This window comes from Zootoca vivipara, chromosome 11 (genome assembly GCF_965207765.1).
Source record: "Zootoca vivipara chromosome 11, rZooViv2.hap1.1, whole genome shotgun sequence".
In the NCBI taxonomy this organism is placed as follows: Eukaryota; Metazoa; Chordata; class Lepidosauria; order Squamata; family Lacertidae; genus Zootoca; species Zootoca vivipara.
Window position 1 is genome coordinate 54,862,344 of NC_142594.1, and position 20,299 is coordinate 54,882,642.

General features: G+C 50.0%; 1 protein-coding gene across 3 annotated transcripts in view; it reads left to right on the forward strand.

Moving 5' to 3' along the window:
* Positions 1-10,514: 10,514 nt before the first annotated feature.
* Positions 10,515-20,299, forward strand: part of NBEAL2 (neurobeachin like 2) — a 191,056-nt gene continuing 181,271 nt past the window's right edge. For all 3 annotated transcript variants that reach the window (XM_060281001.2, XM_060281002.2, XM_060281005.2), the window contains exon 1: positions 10,515-10,795. In XM_060281001.2, coding sequence (XP_060136984.2) covers positions 10,745-10,795 — 51 coding nt within the window. In that variant the 5' untranslated portion in view covers positions 10,515-10,744. The remainder of the gene's footprint in view (positions 10,796-20,299) is intronic.

A 20,299-nucleotide genomic window follows, 5' to 3' on the forward strand; every position in this document is an offset into this window, starting at 1 on the left:
CCAAAAGCACCTGGAGGGCCTAGGTTGAGGAAGCCTGATCTATGAAACGGGCATAGCGTTGCTTTCCTGCTCTAACTGAATCCTGAACTTGTCTGGGCTCTGAACAGCGTCGAACCACAACAACTCAAAAATGGCTCAGGACCGCAATACTTAAAGGACCGCCTCTTTCCATATGAACCTACCCGGACCCTGAGATCATCTTCTGAGGCCCTCCTTCGTGTGCCGCCTCCTCGAGAGTGGAGGGTGGCAACACGAGAACAGGGCCTTCTCTGCAGTGGCTCCCCGTCTGTGGAATGCTCTCCCCAGGAAAGTTCGCCTGGCGCCTTCATTATACACCTTTTGGCGCCAGGCAAAAACATTCCTTTTTAACCAGGCCTTTGGTTGAGCTGATTGACATCCTATGCCTTTTTAAAATGTGTTTGTTCTTTTGCGGGGGACGGCTATTGGGTTGTTGTTTCCATTTTTATCATGTACTTTTTGATTTTATATATTGATTTTATTCTGCGAACCACCCTGAGACCCCCGGGTATAGGGTGATATATAAATTCAATAAATAAAATAAAATAAAAATTAATATTAATAACAACGAGGGGGGATCAGATGCAAAGGAAGACACCGAGTGCAAGATCAAGGAAAAAGCCCCATCTAGCCCAGCCTGCAAGATCTCCTCTCCTGCAATTTCCGGCAAGGGGCATTGAGAAGCATTGCTGCCTTTGACTATGGTCCAATACAATACAAGCAGCACGCAAGGGCACAAGATTCAATCAAGTTTCAATCAAGTATTATTAGTACAAAAAGAAAACAAAAAGAGAACCATATACAAATGCTGACACAGAAGCCAAAACCAAACGTCAAGCAGATAGCATATACAAATAAATACCGAAAGGCAAACCAGTCTTTATGGTCTTTGAGGCTATATAGCGGTCAGCAAAGTGGCAGCAGGTCGAACAAAGTGTCAATAATAGACAGGCTGCCGGCGTTTTTCACCTGTTTTGCCCATATGACGGGCTTCTTCAGTAGTTTCTCCTTCTGCTTTCTGTTATGTCTAATACATTCAAATTCGTATGAAACCACTTATCTTGGCTTAGGCCACAATGCTCAAGTTCTTATTTCAAAAGGTTCTCTCGTGCGGCTTTGATACATTTACATATTCAATTTCTTATATTCAGAGTTTTCCTAGTTTGAGCATGTATTGACTAAGCCATGTATTGACGTTTGGTTTTGGCTTCTGTGTCAGCACTTGTATATGGTTCTCTTATTGTTTTCTTTTTGTACTAATAATACTTGATTGAAACTTGATTGAATATTGTGCCCTTGCGTGCTGCTTGTTTTGTATTGGACTTTTGAAGAAATTGGCAGCATTAGCCCATTATTTCAGCCTTTGACTATGGAGCAAAACCTCTTTCATCTTTTAACACAATAAAACATCAAAAATTAACAGCTTATATTTTAAGCCAGGTGTCAGAGGGCCTGGTATGGCTACTCTAGAGTAACGACTCCAGCATGGTCTTTTAAGGTTTTTATTAAGTGCTGATTATTTACAGTGTTCAGAGCAGTAAAAATGCATCCTTAAGGTGAGGTGTCTGAACTCCCGAATGGCGATTGGCGCGTTTTCTTCCAGCACCACAGCTTTGGCAGACCCAACCTCTTCCCCCTACGTTTGCGTCGCAATTCGGGAGTTGGGGGAATTGGCCTCCCCCCTGTGCGTCCAACTTCCTGTCCCACCTGCGGCCTGGGCTCCACAACCTTGCCTGAGCCTCGGACACCACTTCCTGACTCTCCGCTGGAGGCAGAGCTCTCCTTACTCTCTCCCGCGCTTGGGGATGGGCTGGAACTTAAGATGGGAGGGACTTCCCTGTATCCCTCGTCCCTCACATCCATCCCCCTCCCAGGCTCCTCTCCCCCCCTTCCTAGTGGCTCTCCGCTTGCTGGGGACGAGTGAAACCCCAAGAAGTCTGTGGCATCCGAGCCTGTGGGTGTAAAAATTTCCCCCCAATCCTGCGATCTTTCTCCTTTCCCCTGAGAAGACGGGAATCCCAAGAAGTCAGTGGCGTCAGAGCTGGTGGGAGTAAAAATGTTCTGCCAGTCCTCTCCTGCCTCTGACGTCATTGACCTCGGTGAAACCCACACCTCTTCTTCCGTGTCCTCAAATTCCGCTTCCCATCTCCATGGAGAGCTGCTGCCTGCTATCCCTTCCTCCTGCCCCTCCCCCTCTCCCTCCCTTTCCATGTGCCAGGGCTTGGGCCTGTGGGGGAACAGGGCGTGGAACTCTTCCACTAAAAATTCCTCAGGTACTTCTGTGGCCGGTATCCACTCATTGTGGGACGGCGGAGTGTCCTCCCATGCTATCAGGTACTCCAGTCCTCTCACCCCTCTCCTTGAGTCTAAAATCTCAGTTGCCTCATTGAGCTGTCGGGCGTCTCCCGTCTCCCCCCCTCCCTCTGGAGGCTGATCGCTGTCCCTGAACCTGGTACTTTCCCTGTACGGCGACAGCAGCGATCTATGAAACACTGGGTGCACTCTCATGTCCACCGGCAGTGCTAGCCTGAAGGCTACCGGGTTGACCTGTTGCGTGACCGTGAAGGGGCCCAGCCTCCTGGGTGCTAACTTCTTGCATCGCCCCCTGGTGGGAAGACCTTCCGAGGATAACCAAACCTTGTCCCCCACCCTGATGACCTCTCCCGGTCGCCTGTGGCGATCTGCCCCCTTCTTGTACGCTTCCTTGGCCCTCTCCAAGTGTTCTCTGAGCTGCTGGTGCACCGTCTCCAGGTCCTCTGCCCAATCCTCTGCCTGTGGGCCCTCTTCCTCCTCCTCCCCCTCCCTCTCCGGGAAAGATCTGAGGTCGCGCCCGTAGTTGGCCTTAAAGGGCGACACCCCTGTGGAGACGTGCACCGCATTGTTGTAGGCAAATTCTGCCAGTGGCAGGCGATCCACCCAGTCCGTTTGCCTCTGGCTGACGTAACATCTCAGGTACTGCTGCAGAATGGCGTTGACCCGCTCCGCCTGTCCATTGGTTTGCGGGTGCCTAGCCGTCGACAAGCTGACCTCCACCTGCAGGAGGTTCATGAGCCGCCGCCAGAACCTGGAAACAAATTGGCGGCCACGATCCGAAATAACCCTTAAAGGCAATCCATGCAGTCTGAATACGTGGTCAACAAACAGTTTGGCCGTCTCTTCTGCCGAGACCGCCCTGGCACACGGTATAAAATGGCACATTTTGGACATGAGGTCCACCACCACCAACACTGCGGTCTTGCCCCTGGACGACGGCAGGTCTGTGATGAAGTCCATGGACACTACTTCCCACGGCCTGTGCGGTGTGGCTAAGGGCTCCAGCAAACCTGCTGGTGGCGCTCTGACCACCTTTGCTCGCTGGCAGGTGTCACATCCCCTTACATAATCCCGAACATCCTCCCGCACCCCTGGCCACCAGAAGTGTCTCATGACTAGGTGAGTGGTTTTGTCCCTTCCAAAATGACCCGCCGTTGGGTTGTCGTGCATCTGCTTGAGGGCCTTACCTCTCAGCTGTTTGGTTGGCAGGTACAGGGCTCCCTTGTAAAAAAGCAAACCCCTCCTTTCCTCAAAGTCTTTGGCCTGCTCCCCCCCCCTCTCAGTTCTCTGAAGATGCGGGTGGCAAATTCATCCGCTGCTGTCAGTGCTGTGAGTTCTGCCTCGCTCACCACTGCTGCTCCGCAGGACCATGCTGATGGGGGGAAAATATGCCTGGGTGCCGGTGGCAACTCCTCCTCCATGTACTCTGGCTTGCGGGAGAGGGCATCCGCCCTGACATTCTGCTCTCCCGGGATGTAGTGGATGGAGAAGTTGAAGTTCGAGAAGAACTCTGCCCACCGTATCTGCCGCTGGTTGAGCACCCTGGCAGTTCTCCAGAACTCCAGGTTCTTGTGGTCTGTGCACACCTGGATGGGGTGCTTGGCGCCCACCAGGAAGTGTCGCCAGTGCTGGAACGCAGCGTGGATCGCGAGAAGTTCCCTGTCAAACACTGTGTAGTTGCGTTCCGGCTGGGTCAGCTTCCTGGAGAAGAAGGCACAGGGTCTCCACTTTCTGTTGGCGTCCAGTTGCAACAGAATCGCTCCCAGAGCCTTGTCCGAAGCATCTGTCTCCAGGCGTAGGGGCGCATCCTGCACCACGTGGAACAGGTGCTGGTCTGAAGCGAATACCCTCTTGAGGCTTTCGAACGCTGCTTGCGCCTCTGGTGTCCACCGGAACTTCTGCTTGCCTCTCAGGCAGTCGGTGATAGGAGCCGTGACGCGAGAGAAGTTCTTGATGAACTTCCTGTAGAAGTTCGCGAAGCCTAGTAGGCGTTGGGCATCTTTGCGCGTCCTGGGGCTGTGCCAGTCCAGGATGGCCTGCACCTTGTCCTTGTCCATCGCCAGCCCCTTGTCTGACAGCTTGTAGCCCAGGAAGTCCACCTCCTTGGTGTGAAACTTGCACTTCTCCAGCTTCACATACAGGTGGTTGTCCTTCAGGCGCTGCAACACCTCCCTGACATCCTTCACATGCTGCACTGGGTCATTGGAGTAGATAAGGATGTCATCCAGAAAGACCAAGCAGTTCTTGAAGAGGAGGGACCCCAGGACGTGGTGCATGAAGGCCTGGAAGCATGCTGAGCCCCCTTGCAACCCGAAGGGCATCACCAGATATTCAAAAGAGCCCAGAGGCGTGAACATCGTGGTTTTCCATTCATCGCCTTCCCGGATCCTGATCAAGTTGTACGCCCCCCTCAGGTCTAGCTTGGTGAAGATCTTGCCCCTGCGTGCCGCTGTCAGGAGATCATCCACTCTGGGCATGGGGAAAGCCACTGGCTCTGTCACCGAATTCAGCCGTCTAAAATCCACCACAAGACGGCGCTGTTGCGTGTCTTTCTTGTCCACCCAGAAGACCGGGCTGCCCCCTGCTGCCTTACTTTCTCTGATGAACCCCCGCTTGAGGTTCTTGTCGATGAAAGCGCGCAGATCCTCCAGTTCCTGATCTGACATGGCGTACAGCTTGGCTGGGGGTATAGTTGCCCCTGGCACCAGGTTGATCTGGCAGTCAAAAGGCCTGTGTGGGGGTAGGTGGTCGGACTCTGCTTCGCTGAAGACCTCCTGCAGGTCCCAGTACGGCTTGGGTATTGCCTCACCCCCCTTGACGTGCATGGTGGCCACCGTGGCTATCGGAGGCCCCTCCCCTGGTTGGTGCTGCATGCAATGTTCCAGACAAAAGTCCGATCCAAAAGTGATGCATCTCTGGTGCCAACTTATGGAGGGGTCGTGGCGCGTCAGCCAGCTCATGCCCAAGACGATGGGGGGGTCTGAGATGGTTGTGACGTTGAAAGCCAGTGTCTCTGAGTGCCTTCCCACCGTCATTCTCATGGGGGGGGGTTTGATGCGTGATGGCCCCTCCCAGCAGCTCTCTGCCGTCAATGGTGGCCACGTGCAGGGGAAAATCCAGCTGCAGAAGTTGGATCTGGTGCTCTTCCGCAAAGTTTCTCGAGAAGAAGTTGGCTGAGGCACCACTGTCAATTAAGGCGAGGACTGTCAGGGGATAGCCATTTGGGAGCGTGAGCGTGACTTCTAGAACCACTCCTGCTCTGGGAGGGGTGGGCTGGCTGTGCTCCTCTCTGTGCGGGTGGGCGGGCGGGGGCTGTTGTCTGCTGACTGTGCCTGGCTGCTGCACCTTGTCTCCTGCAGCCAGGCTGTCTCGTTTCCCTGCTGTGGTGCTGCGTCAGCTGGGGAAGGTACAACCGTTCCCGCCTTTCCTTGCCACTCTCTGCGATGAGGGCAGTCTCTGACGCGATGCCGGGGGGAGTTGCAGAGAAAGCAATTCCCGCCTCTTCCCTCCTTGCGTCTTGGCGCCGCCGGGGTTTGAAAAGCCCGCGCGCGCGCTCCTCCGATCTCCATCGGTTCCGGCTCTGGGCTTGGCCTGGGCGGGTGTGGGGGCGGGCCCTGGGGTGGGGTTTGGTAATGTGGTCTGTCCTGGGAGCGTGGGAACCAAGGTTTTGCTGCGCGCGTCGCTTGTTTGTCATTCCATCTGGATTCCTGTCTCACCCCCACCGCTAGCGCCGCTTTGCTTAACTCATCCATAGTTCGCGGTTTGGGACCTCTTGCCAGCTCATCCTTAACGTCTGCGTGCAAACCCATGTAGAAGGCTGATTTCACTGGCTCACTTTGCAGATCCCACCCCAGTTTGTGCACCAGCATGGTGAATCTCGCCCAGTAGTCCCTAACTGTCGATTTTCCTTGTGTTAAGTTATGAAGCTCCTCTTTAGTGGCCTCCATTTCACTGTCACTAGCGTACATTATTTTTAAAGCTTCTAGAAATAATTTTGCGTTCTTCATGCAAGGATTTTTTTGCGCGATGAGCGGTCTTACCCATTCCCGGGCGGCCCCCGTCAAATGCTCTATGATAAAGGAGACTCTGTGCGCGTCATCTGGGAATTCTGCTGCATGCAATTCCAGCGCATAATTTATTTCTGTCTCGAATCCTAGGTACTCCCTAGGGTCGCCGCTAAACTTGGTGACTAGGCTCTGTCCCCTTCTCACTTGGACTAGCTGCGGCTGGGGCACCCCCCCACCTCTAGCGGCTTTCTCCTCTTCCAACTTTTTCTGTAGGTCCAAAACCATCACCCTTAGCTGTTTCTCAGTCTCCTCTTTTGTCCTCACCTGGTCCACCAGCTTGTTCAGCTCCTCCTGCGCCCCTCGCGCTTCCTCCTGAGCGGCATGCAATTGCTGCTGTGCGTGCGCTGTGAGGTTCTGCAGCTCCTGCTTCGCTGCTTCGGCCTCCAGCCTCCAATGCTCAGCCTCTTGAGCGCTCATCGCTGCACTCCAAAGTAGCCAAAAAAAAAGATTCGGGAGTTGCTGTCAGAGGGCCTGGTATGGCTACTCTAGAGTAACGACTCCAGCATGGTCTTTTAAGGTTTTTATTAAGTGCTGATTATTTACAGTGTTCAGAGCAGTAAAAATGCATCCTTAAGGTGAGGTGTCTGAACTCCCGAATGGCGATTGGCGCGTTTTCTTCCAGCACCACAGCTTTGGCAGACCCAACCTCTTCCCCCTACGTTTGCGTCGCAATTCGGGAGTTGGGGGAATTGGCCTCCCCCCTGTGCGTCCAACTTCCTGTCCCACCTGCGGCCTGGGCTCCACAACCTTGCCTGAGCCTCGGACACCACTTCCTGACTCTCCGCTGGAGGCAGAGCTCTCCTTACTCTCTCCCGCGCTTGGGGATGGGCTGGAACTTAAGATGGGAGGGACTTCCCTGTATCCCTCGTCCCTCACACCAGGCATCCCCAAACTTTGGCCCTCCAGATGTTTTGGACTACAATTCCCATCATCCCTGACCACTGGTCCTGTTAGCTAGGGATCATGGGAGTTGTAGGCAAAAAATCTGGAGGGCCGCAGTTTGGGGATGCCTGTTTTAAGCAGTAAGATTGTCTTATTATTTCTTGCACACTGAAAGAAAATTATATGAAAATGATGTACAGGTGGTATTTGACTCATTGTAAGTTAGCAAAAATGTGTAAGTCATGTACAAATACCTGCTGGAAATGTAAAGAAAAACAAAGTACCTTTTATCATATGTGGCGGTCGTGTAAAGTAATAAAACATGCTGGGAAATGATATATAATGAAATGAAAAAAAATGTTTAAAATATCTTTTATTAAAAAAATGTTTAAAATATCTTTTATTAAAAAGCCAGCTGCTTTTTTATTAGGAATTGTAGGTATCAATATTCCAAAGGATCAGAAAAAAACTTTTTATGTATGCAACAACAGCCTCGCGGATGTTACTAGCCCAGGGATGGAAAGAAGATAAAGTTCCTAGCAGAGAAGAATGGCCGAAATGGCAAAACTGGCCGTAAAGCTCAGGAACCAAGAAGAGAAGAAGTTTAAGAAAAAAATGGGGGAAAACTACAATTTATTTAGGAGACCACTGTAAGCAGATGAAAACATTAGCAGGATTTTAATAACACTTGTAATGTGACAAATGCTATGGACAATATGGACAGATTTAAAATATGGATTATGAAATAATATGCATCTGAAAATGTTGCCAATAAGACCCAAGGAGGGGGTGGCTGGAAGTCTAGAAATTCAGAAAAATATCTAAATGTTGATATTTATTTGGTATTGTTATAACTTTACACTTGTAAACTCAAATAAAAATTATTATTTTTTTTAAAAAAAAAATTCTTGCAAACCTCTCCTGGGAATATGATTGGGAACGCAGTATAAAAGCACCGATAAAAATGATTTAGTCTTACAATTCACCATTAATCCAGTTTAGTCCTTGCTTGGTTATAAATGCATCAAAAGGGTAAAAGTATTTTGCAGATTCCACCAAGGATTTCTGACAGGGTGTGGAACTGATAAGGGCTGGATCAGTTAAACCAGAAATCAGGAGGCTTCCATATACAAACTTGCTTCCTTGCCTATTTTTATACTACGTATGAATTTCCAGCCACTCTGAAAGCTGGGTTACCTGTGAGTAAGCCCCATTAAACACGGGCTTACTTTTGAGTAACTTTGCACAGATTGTAGCACAAGTTAAGGTGCTCGGTGGTGTTACACAATTAAAAACATTTCCCTTTTACCAATTACTGTACCGTAATTAACCTATTATTCATTATTTTAGCGTTTTAAGTACAGAACATTGGCTAATGCTTTGTTTGATTTCTTCTTATAGTTCTTTAATTTTATAAAACAGAATACAAAAACCCCCAATTAAAAGAAAAACTGGATGATGCCAAACCCTTAGTAAAGGCTGGAATCCTATGCAGAAAAGTCCTGTTGACCTCAATAGGTCTTAATAGGCCAAATAGCTCCCTGGAACTCAGCTCGGCTAACTTCTAAGTGATGCTGGAGGATAATAATAATAATAATAATAATAATAATAATAATAATAATAATAATAATTTATTCTGTATACCCCACCCATCTGGCTGGGTTTCCCCAGCCGCTCTGGGCGGCTTCCAAACAAAATATTAAAATACAATGGTCTGTTAAACATTAAAAGATTCCCTATACAGGAGGCAGTTAGAGTTAAGAATACAGTGTACTGTATAAGGCAGGAGTCAACAACCTTTTTCAGCAGGGGCATAGCTGCCAAGTTCTCCCTTTTTTTAAGAGAAATACCGTTATGCTGAATAGGCTTACTCGCGAGAAAAGGGAAAACTTGGCAGCTATGAGCAGGGGGCCGGTCCACTGTCCCTCAGACCTTGTTGGGGGCCGGACTATATGGGGGGGGGGGAATGAACGAATTCCTATGCCCCACAAATAACCCTATGCCCCACAAATAACCCAGAGAGGCATTTTAAATAAAAGGACACATTCTACTCATAAAAAACACTATTCAGTGTAAAAACACACTGATTCCTGGACCATCCGTGGGCCGGATTGAGAAGGCGATTGGGCCAGATGCGGACCCCGAGCCTTAGTTTGCCTACCAATGGTATAATAAGGCATCTGTCCAACCCAAACATCACACCCCGCAATCTTAAATACTGTATACTCAATAGGTTTGGTAGGCTGCCTGCAGTATACTAAAGTCAGAAAGTAATTACTTTCACTTGCTTCTACTATAAAAAGGCAAAGAATGCCACTTCTTGAAAGCTAATAATAGCTGGATAGAATCTTTGGAAAGGGTGTGGAATGAAGGTATTAACTTTACTGCATGCAATGCACTTAAAGAAAATGTGATGAAAATGATGTATTTAACACCATCAAAACTTGCTAAAATGTGTTAAGGCCAAAGCTAACAAGTGTTGGAAATGCAAAGAAACGTGAGAAGCCCCTCCCGCAAGAAAGTTACGTGTTTCTTGTGTTTTTCTATTGTATACCGCCTTGTGACGCTCGGATGAAGGGCGGTGTAGGAATTCAATTCAATAAATAAAAGCCAAAAATTTTAAAAAGCCAAGACACACTTACCCGGGAGTAAGTTCCATGGAGCTCAGCGGGCCTTACTCCCGAGTAAGACCTGTCCGGCAGAAGGCATAGCCTTGAGCGGCTGGAAGAAAAAGGAAAAAAAGTGGCGGCCGTTGGGGCTGCGATCCCAGGAGCTCGAGAGGCGAATTTAATTTAATAAGTAATAAGCAACAATCCTTGGACCTACTCGGGAGTAAGCCCCTCCTTTGAACTCGCCGTAAAAGGAGACCGGGCGGGGAAAACGGCATTTGAGCCCTAACTGCAAGCAACGCCGCAGGCCGCGGGGACTTCTCGAGAGTAAGCGAGGCAGTGCTCCCTGCGTGAAGCTCAGGATCAGGCCCAGAACGGGGCATTTCCCCGCTTCCGCAGCTGGCGGCCACGGGACTACTCTGAAGTAAAGCGCCTCGCCGAATCGGGGCCCCCCACCCACCCCAAAGGCGAGGAGTCCGTGCGCCCCCCAGGCGAGGCTGCGCGCCGTGGCGCGCACCTGGAGGAGCTTGCGGCGGCGGCGTTGTAGGCGAGTCGGCGGCGGCGTCTCTCCTCCCTCGGGGCCGGGGCCGGGCCGCGAATCAGGTGCTGGGAGAGGAGGAGGAGCCGGAGCCGGAGCCCGAGGGCTGGCAGCGGCCGTCGCCACCAGCATGGCGGAGGGAGCGGAGCGCGGCGCCCGGGGGAGCGGAGCGCGCCGCTTGGAGTGAAAGGCAACGCCGCGCGTAAAGTTGCCCTTGCGCCCGCCCAAGGAAAAGGCGCCGCCGCCGCCGCCGCGCCATGGATCTGGCCGCCGCGTGAGCCGGGAACGGAGGGACGGAGGCGCAGCCGCCCCGCGCCATGGCTTCCAAGGAGCGCCTGTACGAGCTCTGGATGCTCTATTTCGCCAAGGTAGGCGCTTCCCCTTGGCGCGCGCGCTTCCAGACTGGCTGCGCCCCTGTTTTTTGGGTGTGTGTGTGTGTCTGTTTCCTTCGCCTTTGGAAACACCTGCGCCGACTCCTCGGAAATAAAAAGGATCTCTGGTTTTGGGGGTACCCACGTCTGTTGCTTATTTCTCCCCTCTTTAAACCTTCTATTGCTCCCCCTATCTCTCCGAATTTATTTCTTTTGTTCCTTGTTTTGCGTTTATTTGGGGTGCGTGGGTTGCACCCCTATTGTTTATTTCCTTCCCATCTCTTGTGGGGACCGGTTGGCTTTTTCTTTTGGAAAATACGCGGCGTGGGGGGGGGGGAGAGGTTACCTGCTTGGTCTTAAGTTGTTTGCTGCCTCCCACCTGTCCGCTCAAAAGGAGAGGCCAGGTAAATCGAGGGTGGACGTTACCTGGGGCGCCTTTCACCCTCGGTTTACCTGCTCTTTCCTTTTGTTAGCGTTTCCAGCGGTTCTGCGGAGAAGGACCCCCCCCCACTCCATCAGTTTGCTCCCCACCGACCTCTGCTTCTTCTTTGCACCTTTTTTTTGGGGGGGGGCACCTGCGGCGCCCCACAAATCAGCTCCAATTCCTACTTTTTTTCTTGGCAAGCTCCCAACAGCATGCCTTGCTTGGAGCGAACATCCTTCTCTTTCTCCACCCCCACCCTTTCAAAACACTGAAGTCAGACCACAACACCTGTTACCTGCGGGTTTTTTTTTGTTTTTAACCAATCACCTCCACCACCAATCCTCTGGCTTGGGAGATGCTCAGAATTTGAACCCGGCACCTCCTGTACCACTTCAAGCCCCACTCAAAGTCTCCTGCATCCTACTCGGGTTACCTGCAGTCCATAATGTTTCTTACCTTGTTCCACCTGTCATCCCTTTCTTTGCCTCTGTAAGCCTTCAACCCCCCCCCCCAAAAAACCATTATATGCTCCTTGGAAAGTACACTTTCTCCACCTGTTGTTGCAGTTCAGGATCCAGGTGACTCCTCTTAAGCCCTACAAAGTTAGTCTCCATGTCCCTTTAACTTCAGTAGGCCTACTCTGAGAAGGTGCAAACCTAGGACTTTCTTCCTTAGGTCTATTGGAGGGGACAATGTCCATTTTCTGACCCCCTGCTGATGCCCCCACACCCCAAAAAAACTTCCTGGGTGGTGGGTGACTTTGGACCCCATCCCATCCCCTTTTGCACCTGTTAACCCCCCCCCCCAGTTTCTTTCATTCTCCTGGAGCAGCTCAATGCCTGGAAGAGGGCAATTTTTCCCCCAATGAGAAACTATCTGGGTGTACCTTTAGTTTGCAGATATAATCCCATCCATCTCCATGCAGTTTCATGGGGTGCACCCTCCCCCCCAACTCTTCCACAATCACCTGAAATTCCTGCACCTTCTACTCCTCCTCCTCGCCAATACTCCCGGTGCCATTTCTTTAAAGCACCAAAGAAATCTACGGTAATTCCTTTGCTTCCCTTCTTGGGCGGTGGGTTCCTATTTTTGGGTGTGTGGGTAGGTATCTGTAGCGGCCATAAAAAAATCCCTAAAGGGAAGCATTGGGGGGGGGAGAGAACACCAGGCACTGGGCGCTCTTTTGCCTCTCCCTCCCCTTTGCTGCCTGATGCAAAATAGAATTGCAAATTTTTGCAAACCCCCTGCAGGTTCCACTAGGCAAGCGGGGAAGGTGCGCTTTCTATTGTAACCTGTGTGTGGACTTGGGGAACCACAGGGCAAGTGTGGGATGTGGGGGCTGGGGGGGGGGCGGTTGGATTGGATGACCATCAGGTCGCCCCCCCTTTCCTTGGGGACGGAATATCGGAGATTCACTCTTGCAACTGTGCAAAAACCATTGTTCTTTTTGCAAGGGCAAGGAGAGGCAGGGGTGCCTTTGCGAGTTTCTTCCCCATCTCCCTCCCTCCCAATTTACCCCCCCCCCATAGGGAATTGTGGTATGTGTGAGGCAAATAGCTAGTCTACTTCCTGGGTCCCTTTCATTGCTTTGTGTGTGAGTGTGTGGTTTTTGGCTGCTTTTTGGACTGCCTTTTGTTCCTGATTTGCTTTTTTATTTTCTCCATTTAAAAAAGAATGGGAGGGGGGGGGAACCTCACAAATGTTTGCATGTGTTCACTCCAGAGACACACGTGTGTGTGTGTGTGTGTGTGTTGTCCGGATCCTTCGGCTGGTTTTCTGTTTCTGCTCTTAAATAAATAAATTAAAGACACAATAGCCCGGAGAAGTTTGCATGGGAGGCGGGCACGGAGGAGCAAAGGCATGGCGTCTCTCGGAAATCCTGCTTTCTTGCGTCTCAGCCTGCAAAGCGTCTCTCCTCCCAAGGGGCAGGGAGGAGGGGTGCTGGCCCCGTTGATGTGCCGCAAATTAAGAAATGATTATTTAATTGAAAAAAAGCGTATCCTGCTTTTGTCGATTCTGCTCAAGCAAACCTAATGAGCAGCTACCATATTTAACGCACCCTAAAGATCCTGAAAGGCTGTGTAGTTTCTCCCATGCTGAATCTAGCACCCTTCCCGAACTATAGTTCCTAGGGTTCTTTGGGGGGAAAGCCTAGTGCTTCAAATGTGCGGCGTGTGCATAGTTGTCACATTCCCTGTATGTTCAGAGCACATTTAATGCACGTGGCTTCCCCCTGGAAACCCCGGGATCTGTCGTTTACCGCCCACAGTGCTACAACTCCCGGCACCCTCGACAAACGACATTTCTCTGCATTATTTATAGGAAGCTGTGTGTGCTTTTAATATTTGGTGTGTATGCAGCCTGCACGTTCTCAGTGACCATGGAATGAAGAGAGGGAATCGGCAGGGCTGGGAAACTGGAGAGAGGGCAATGGAATGGAGTGCCTTAGGAAAGGGAGTGGCCGGCGGGGACCAGGAATGTGAAACACACACTCCACGTTGCGACCTTACCCTGCAGGGGTTGATAATTTACTGCAGGTTTCGCCAACCTGGTGCTCTGAGATGTTTTGGACCATCAACCCATTTAACTTTCTTCCCCACCTAGCTTTTCCCTAGACTGTACAGCCCTTCCAAAATCTGCTCTGAAGGGCTGGGTGAACCCTAGAATAGATTTAGGGGTCACATGGAGAGGAGAGGGGAGTTTCCTAGTGCAAATGGAACTTTTCCACTGGGTAACACACAGGGAATTGTATCAAACCAAGCTTTACTTAGGGTAGACCCCTTGGAAACGGATGGGCCCCAGTTTTCCGTGTCCATTCACAAAAATAAATGAGTTTATTTTGAGTAGGGCGAACATTGAACGCAACCCAATAATTAGGAAGCTTGACAGTTTCGAAATTGTAATTAATGATTTCACAGGTGATTGTCCCCTCCACGTGTGTGAATCGGGAGATCACAGGCAGTTATTTGGGTTGTTGAAATTTATTCCTCATCAGTTTTTAGTACAGTCCATAGAGTCTGATCTGAGGCTCTTCATCTCAGGGTCGTGGGTTCGAACCCTACATTGGGCAAAAGATTTCTGCATTGCAGGGGGTTGGACTAGATGACCCTCGGTTACCCTTCGAACTCAAATTCTATGATTCTAAGAAAGGGAAGGGAGGGACACGCTGTTGTCTTTTAAATGTTTGCAAATACAGATTCCAGGCGACACGTCTACATAACGGAACACTTAAATCGCCTTAGTTTACCCCCTTCAACTATTTCAGGTTAAATACTTATGGAATGTCCAGTGGAGGCGGTGTAGTGGTTAGAGCGTCAGACTTGGAAGACCCGAGTTCGAATCCTCACGTGGAGCTCGCTGGATGTGACCTTGGGCGCCACTCGCCGCCTCTCAGCCGAACCTGCCTCACAGGGCTGTTGTGGGGATTAGATGGGGAGGGGGGAGAACAATGGTTGTTGAGTAAATTAAGCAATGGGACAAAAAAGCTGCACAGACTTTTATTTTTAGCCTTGTTTGCTGAAAGAGATCCTCTCTGTTTTCCAACCTCCTCGGGCAACAATGACCTGAATTAGGGCTGGATTTGCCAAGCCCTCATTGGACTAGTGGAGCAATGAGCTGGGGAATTTCCAGTTGGAAGTCACAGATCTAGGGCAGCTCCCTTGTAAGGGGGCACGTACAGTATTGCATTCAGAAGGTCACAGGTTCAAATCTGGGTACCCCTCTCCGCCTTCCATCCTGCATTGTGGAGAATAGCGCCGATCTGCCTTCCAGGGTAGTTGCAGAGTGTTTGCAAACTCTCAAAGAAGTGTTGTGAGGTTTAAAGGATCTTCTTTCACTTACGGCGCATGGTTCTTGCAATGCTGAAGCGCATTTCTGGCGCATTTCAAAAAAATGCACCTGCTGTCTTGAGTCTGGGTGGCCATTGGAACCCTAGAGTTGGAAGGGAGCCCCAAGGCTCATCTAGACCAACCCTGCTTGCAATGCAGAAATCGCAGATATCATTTATTACGCTTGGGTCCCACCTTTCCTTCAAAGAATCTGAGGGTGATGCCTACAGTTTCTCTTCCTCCCCGTTTTCGCCACACAACAACCCTGTAAGGTAGGCTGGTCTGAGAGGCAGCAGTTGGCTCAAGGCCACACACCCAGTGAGTTTTGTGGCAGAGAGCGGGGGATTCAAACAGTGGTCTCTCCTAGCTCCTAGTTTGACACCCCTAACACAGCCTTCTGAACCTTGGGACCCTGGGCGCCGCTGGACTACAACTCCCATCGTCCCTAGCTAGCAGGACCAGCGGTCAGGGATGATGGGAATTGCAGTCCAAAAACAGTTTTTTTTGGGGGGGGAGGGCTGAGTTTGAGAAAGGCTGCTCTAGCCACTACAGCACACTGTCCTTGGCAAAGAGGGTATGACGAGGCTGCTCTCCTCTCTGTCACATTGACAGTTCTGGCTGTTTCGCCCTCCCCCAAAATCACATCCCTCTCCAAAGATCAGAATCGGGAGCAGAGCAGGTGACAGCGGCCAGCCCGGGGAGGTCAGGGCAGCTGCCTGTTGCGAGTTCAAGAGTTGCCACTTCAGGCTAGGGGGCTGTCTGGCTGGTCTCTGGGCCGCTTGTCTGAGGTTACTTGAGAGATCGGAGGCCTTGGATCGCTGCAGCGTCGCGAGTCCAGAAGACAAAATATTTCTCGGCCTTCTCTGCAAACTCGTTTCAGGGCCAAACCAACAAAACACTTTCCCAGATATTTTCTTCCCCTCTCCTCTACCTCCCCCCCCCTTTTTTTTGGCTACCGTCCCTCCGTTAGGCAAATTGTGTCCCCTACAACAAGATCTTTGTTTTCATTCTGCAAAAAAGAAAAAAAAAGGGGGGAAAGAAAACTGCCCGAGCGGAGGGGAATTCCTCTTTCTGCTGTTGTTGTGTTAAAGAGGAAGGCAATGTAGCTTGCAGCATACTAATAAAGCCAATGGAGGAAAATAAACAAGATCTGATTTGCTTGAAATAAGCGTCTGCAATAATATATATATATATTTAAAAAGATACTCAGGGTGGTTGTGCCTCTGGATTCCTTAGGTACTTATTTTTTCCTTTTTAAAGGCTTGCAAAGATCAGAAGATAAGGTAAAGAGGTTAAAAAAATTGGTTTAAATAGAGATAAAGAATTGGGCCATGCTGGTCTTTTCCTTTCGCTTTCTGCTCTGCATCGTAAATTGACAAATGGGCTTTTTATATGAACGAAGATTAAGATGCGGGGTTCGTTCACTGGTCTGTTTTTGCGGTGCCTGCTCTCGGCTAAATTTGCCTAGTATTCTTTTAAAGCCACAGGGGTTTGTCTCATCCCTACTTTTAAGCTTGTCGAAGTCAGCGGCCACCGCCGCATCTTGTGGCGGGGAGTTCCGCAAGGTGCACTGGGCGAAGAAGCCCTTCCGTGGAGTCACGTGAGGTAGGTCAGAGGCAGAGCATCTGCTTTTCGCGCAGAAGAGCTCAGACTCTGGCCGGCATTTTCAGGAAGCGATGGGGATACCTGCTGCCGGAAATCGCGGGAAAGTTGCTGCCAATTAGTGTAGACAGCACTGAGCGAAATGAATCTGCGAATCTGAACTAGATGCTCTCTCTCCCTCTCCCCCTCTCCCCGTGTGTCTGTTGACAGATTATTTCTGGTTTCTCTACCTCCTTTGTAACTGCCTAGACATTGATCCTCTTGGGGAAGTTGTTTTCTAAGGGTAGAGTGGAAACCTCCAAAATAAATTTGGGGGAGAGGCAGAAACTTTCAAATACATTTTATAGAAGACCAGCACTCCCCCCCCTCACAATAATCAATAATCAATGGGGTGTAGAGTTGAGAGGGCCCCTGAGGGCCCAGGCAATGCAGGAAAACAGTATTGAGACCAGCTATGTGAGACAATGGTTTCATATTATTTTTACTAGATTAATAATAATAATAATAATAATAATAATAATAATAATAATAATAAATTTATTATTTATACCCTGCCCATCTGGCTGGGTTTTCCCAGCCACTCTGGGCGGCTTCCAACAGAAAAATAAAATAATCGATTAAACATTAAAAGTCTCCCTAAAGAGGGCTGCCTTCAGATGTCTTCTAAAAATCTAAAAAAATTCCTTCAGTAGCACCTTAAAGCCCAACTAAGTGCATGCACACGAAAGCTCATACCAAAATAAAAACTTAGTTGGTCTTTAAGGTGCTACTGAAGAATTTTTTTTTCCCTGTGCCAGGTTCTGGGGATCACAAATGTGCCGTTCTCCTTGTGTCCCACTTGCTGGCCTCTCCATGGGGCAACTCCGTAGCTCAGCGGTGGCGAACCTATGGCACGCAGGCCAGAGTGGGCACTCAGAGCCCTCTCTGTCGGCACGCGCGCCATCGGCCCAGCAGTGCTGTTGCTGGTGGTTGTTAAATTGGGCAGGCTTGTCCCCCCCCCCCCCACGGCCGTTCTGGCAGGAAATGCTCCCGAGAGCTCTTGCCTCTCCCCGCTGCATCAGGAGGAGTTTTCCTCCCACCAACCAGGCCTCTGCAGTGTAATTGGGTGGTGGTACAAGGGGTTTCGTTGATTGTTTCCGGGCGGCGAGCGTTGAGGCTATAGTTGTCTTCGCCGCTGCGTGCGAAATGAAGCGTTTTTCATGCATGTGTTTTTTGCCAACCCCCCAAAAGCTCAACAACTGTTGGCAATTCTCCCCCGCGAAAGCTCATCAGCTCTGGGCAATCCTCCCCCCGAAAAAGCTCGGCAGTTTTAGGGAAAATACGGTATACAGACATGCAGACAATAATTATTATCCCATATTAAATTGGCAAGTTGGCCCTGCGCGATAAGTAAGTGGGTTTTTGGTTGCAGTTTGGGCATTCGGTCTCTAAAAGGTTTGCCACCACTGCGGCTTAGCTGCTATGATGCCTCTTCAAGACATTGTCTGGTTGGTGCCGACTTGTGACGGGGCCTTGTCGGTAGTGGCTTCCTTTTTGTGGAAAGCCCTCTGTGTCTCCTTCCCTCATTATTCACATTCAGGAGGAGTTTGCAAACATTCCTGTTTACCCGGACATTGGATAGCTTGCTTCCCGCTGCCCCCGAGGGCAGGAGCCAAAACGAAAGATTCAAATGTTTTCTTGAACAGGGGTTGGACTAGATGACCCTTGGGGGTACCTTTCAACTCTACAGTTCTGTGATTGCTGCAATACCGTCAATAGCACAAATGATCACGACAGCACAGTGCAAAGAACATCTGGAGGGACCCTAATTTAGCAGCCATAGTCATTTTGTTGCTGTTAAAACGGTTGGAAGTTGGAAACCTTTGCCCCAATCTATTGCAGATCACCTGGGGATCTATCAGCAGATCCCACTCTTCCAACCCCCGATCTCTACCCGATCCCTGTCTGCCGGGTTGGCACCGAGTGTGCATACTGACTCTGCTAAAGGGCGTTGCATTTTGCAAGTGACTCTTGGGAGGAAATGGAAAATATTTTTGCAGCGCACTAGTTGTCTGGGAGTCCTTCATATCATCGGATTTTTCACCTTTTACTTGCTGCCTGGTCAAATGCCTGGTTGGCTGAGCTGAAGCCTGAGTTGGAGCCGCTTCTCTGAACCTCATGACGTACGCAGGTTCATTGCTGACAAGCGCCTTGACTATAAACTGCTGTGCGTGGAACTCAAAATGACGGCGAGAGCCATTTCCAGCAGCGGTCCCAGGAAAGCGGTGACCGTTATGCTCACGGGGGCCTTTTAAAAACCACGCTTCCCCTTGGCTGTTAACCTCAGTTTATTTAATTGTTCCCAGTCCAAGCATGGCAGAGAAATGCAGGCTGCCTGTTCAGGTTCAAAATTTTGCATTCAGGTTTCGCATTCAGACACTTGCGACCAAGTGAGGATGGTGCCTGACAACTCCACCATCTTGCAGGTGCGTGCCTGGGGTTCCTAGGATCTGGGCTGTTTTCACACACTAGCAACACATCCTGTAGAATTCTATCCGTTCCATATTATCTGCACCATCAGAATGAATTTCAGGAACCAAATTGCTTTTTCTGCGCAGCCTGAACAGTCACGGTTAAGAAAAAGAGGTCGCAGAGACATCACCTTGCCAACAAAGGTCCGTATAGTTAAAGCTATGGTTTTCCCAGTGGTGATGTATGGAAGTGAGAGCTGGACCATGAAGAAGGCTGATCGCCGAAGAATTGATGCTTTTGAATTATGGTGCTGGAGGAGACTCTTGAGAGTTTGACCAAACTGCGGGAGGCAGTGGAAGACAGAAGTGCCTGGCATGCTCTGGTCCATGGGGTCACGAAGAATTGGACATGACTAAACGACTAAACAACAACAACCCCATATCTACCCCATATGGGGGAATAATCCCAGTGCTTCTGCTAGCTGAGAGCTAGCAGAGCAGTCCTAGCTAGAAGCTGGTCAATAAGAAAAGCTGTGTGAGTTGTCCTTTTGTTACCTGGACAGGTAAGGTCACGCCCACCTTCTATCACATGCAAAAGGAGGTATGTCCTAGTCCAGGAGGAACAGGGACTTTCGACTGGCTGGACCAAACATTGCCTTGCATGTCCACTCTAGGAAAACAAGGAATGTTGTACTTGACTGCTCCCAGTGGATTATGTCCCACAGTTTATATATCTGAGTTTCTAACCTTGCAGTTAAGGACCAGGCTCGTGCCATCTTCATTGCTTCGCCCCTTTTCTTAGAAGCTGTGCTCTGTTTTGCTCGGTCACTGACTCCAAGGTCTCCCAGGGAGCTTCAGGAGTGAGTGGGGATTTGAACCCTGATCTCCCGGTCCTAGTCTGGCTCTCTAACCACTACACCCCACTTCCCTCCTAGAGTCCTTCTGCAATGGGGCAGCTCTATTCAGTGATCTTCAGTAGGTGAGCAAGGGTTGACTGCAATCCCGTTCTTCGGGAAATATCGAAGATGTGGAAGTCGGGAGGAAGAGGGTTGAAATGTATCCGGTACTTGTTTTCTTGTCAAACCTAAGCTTATGTTACTGGTTTGCCAGTATAAGATGCATCATTTATAACTTGTGCTATTTCAAATATATATACCATTCGCAGAGCAATCTATCGCATGGTTTCGCAGAAGCACGT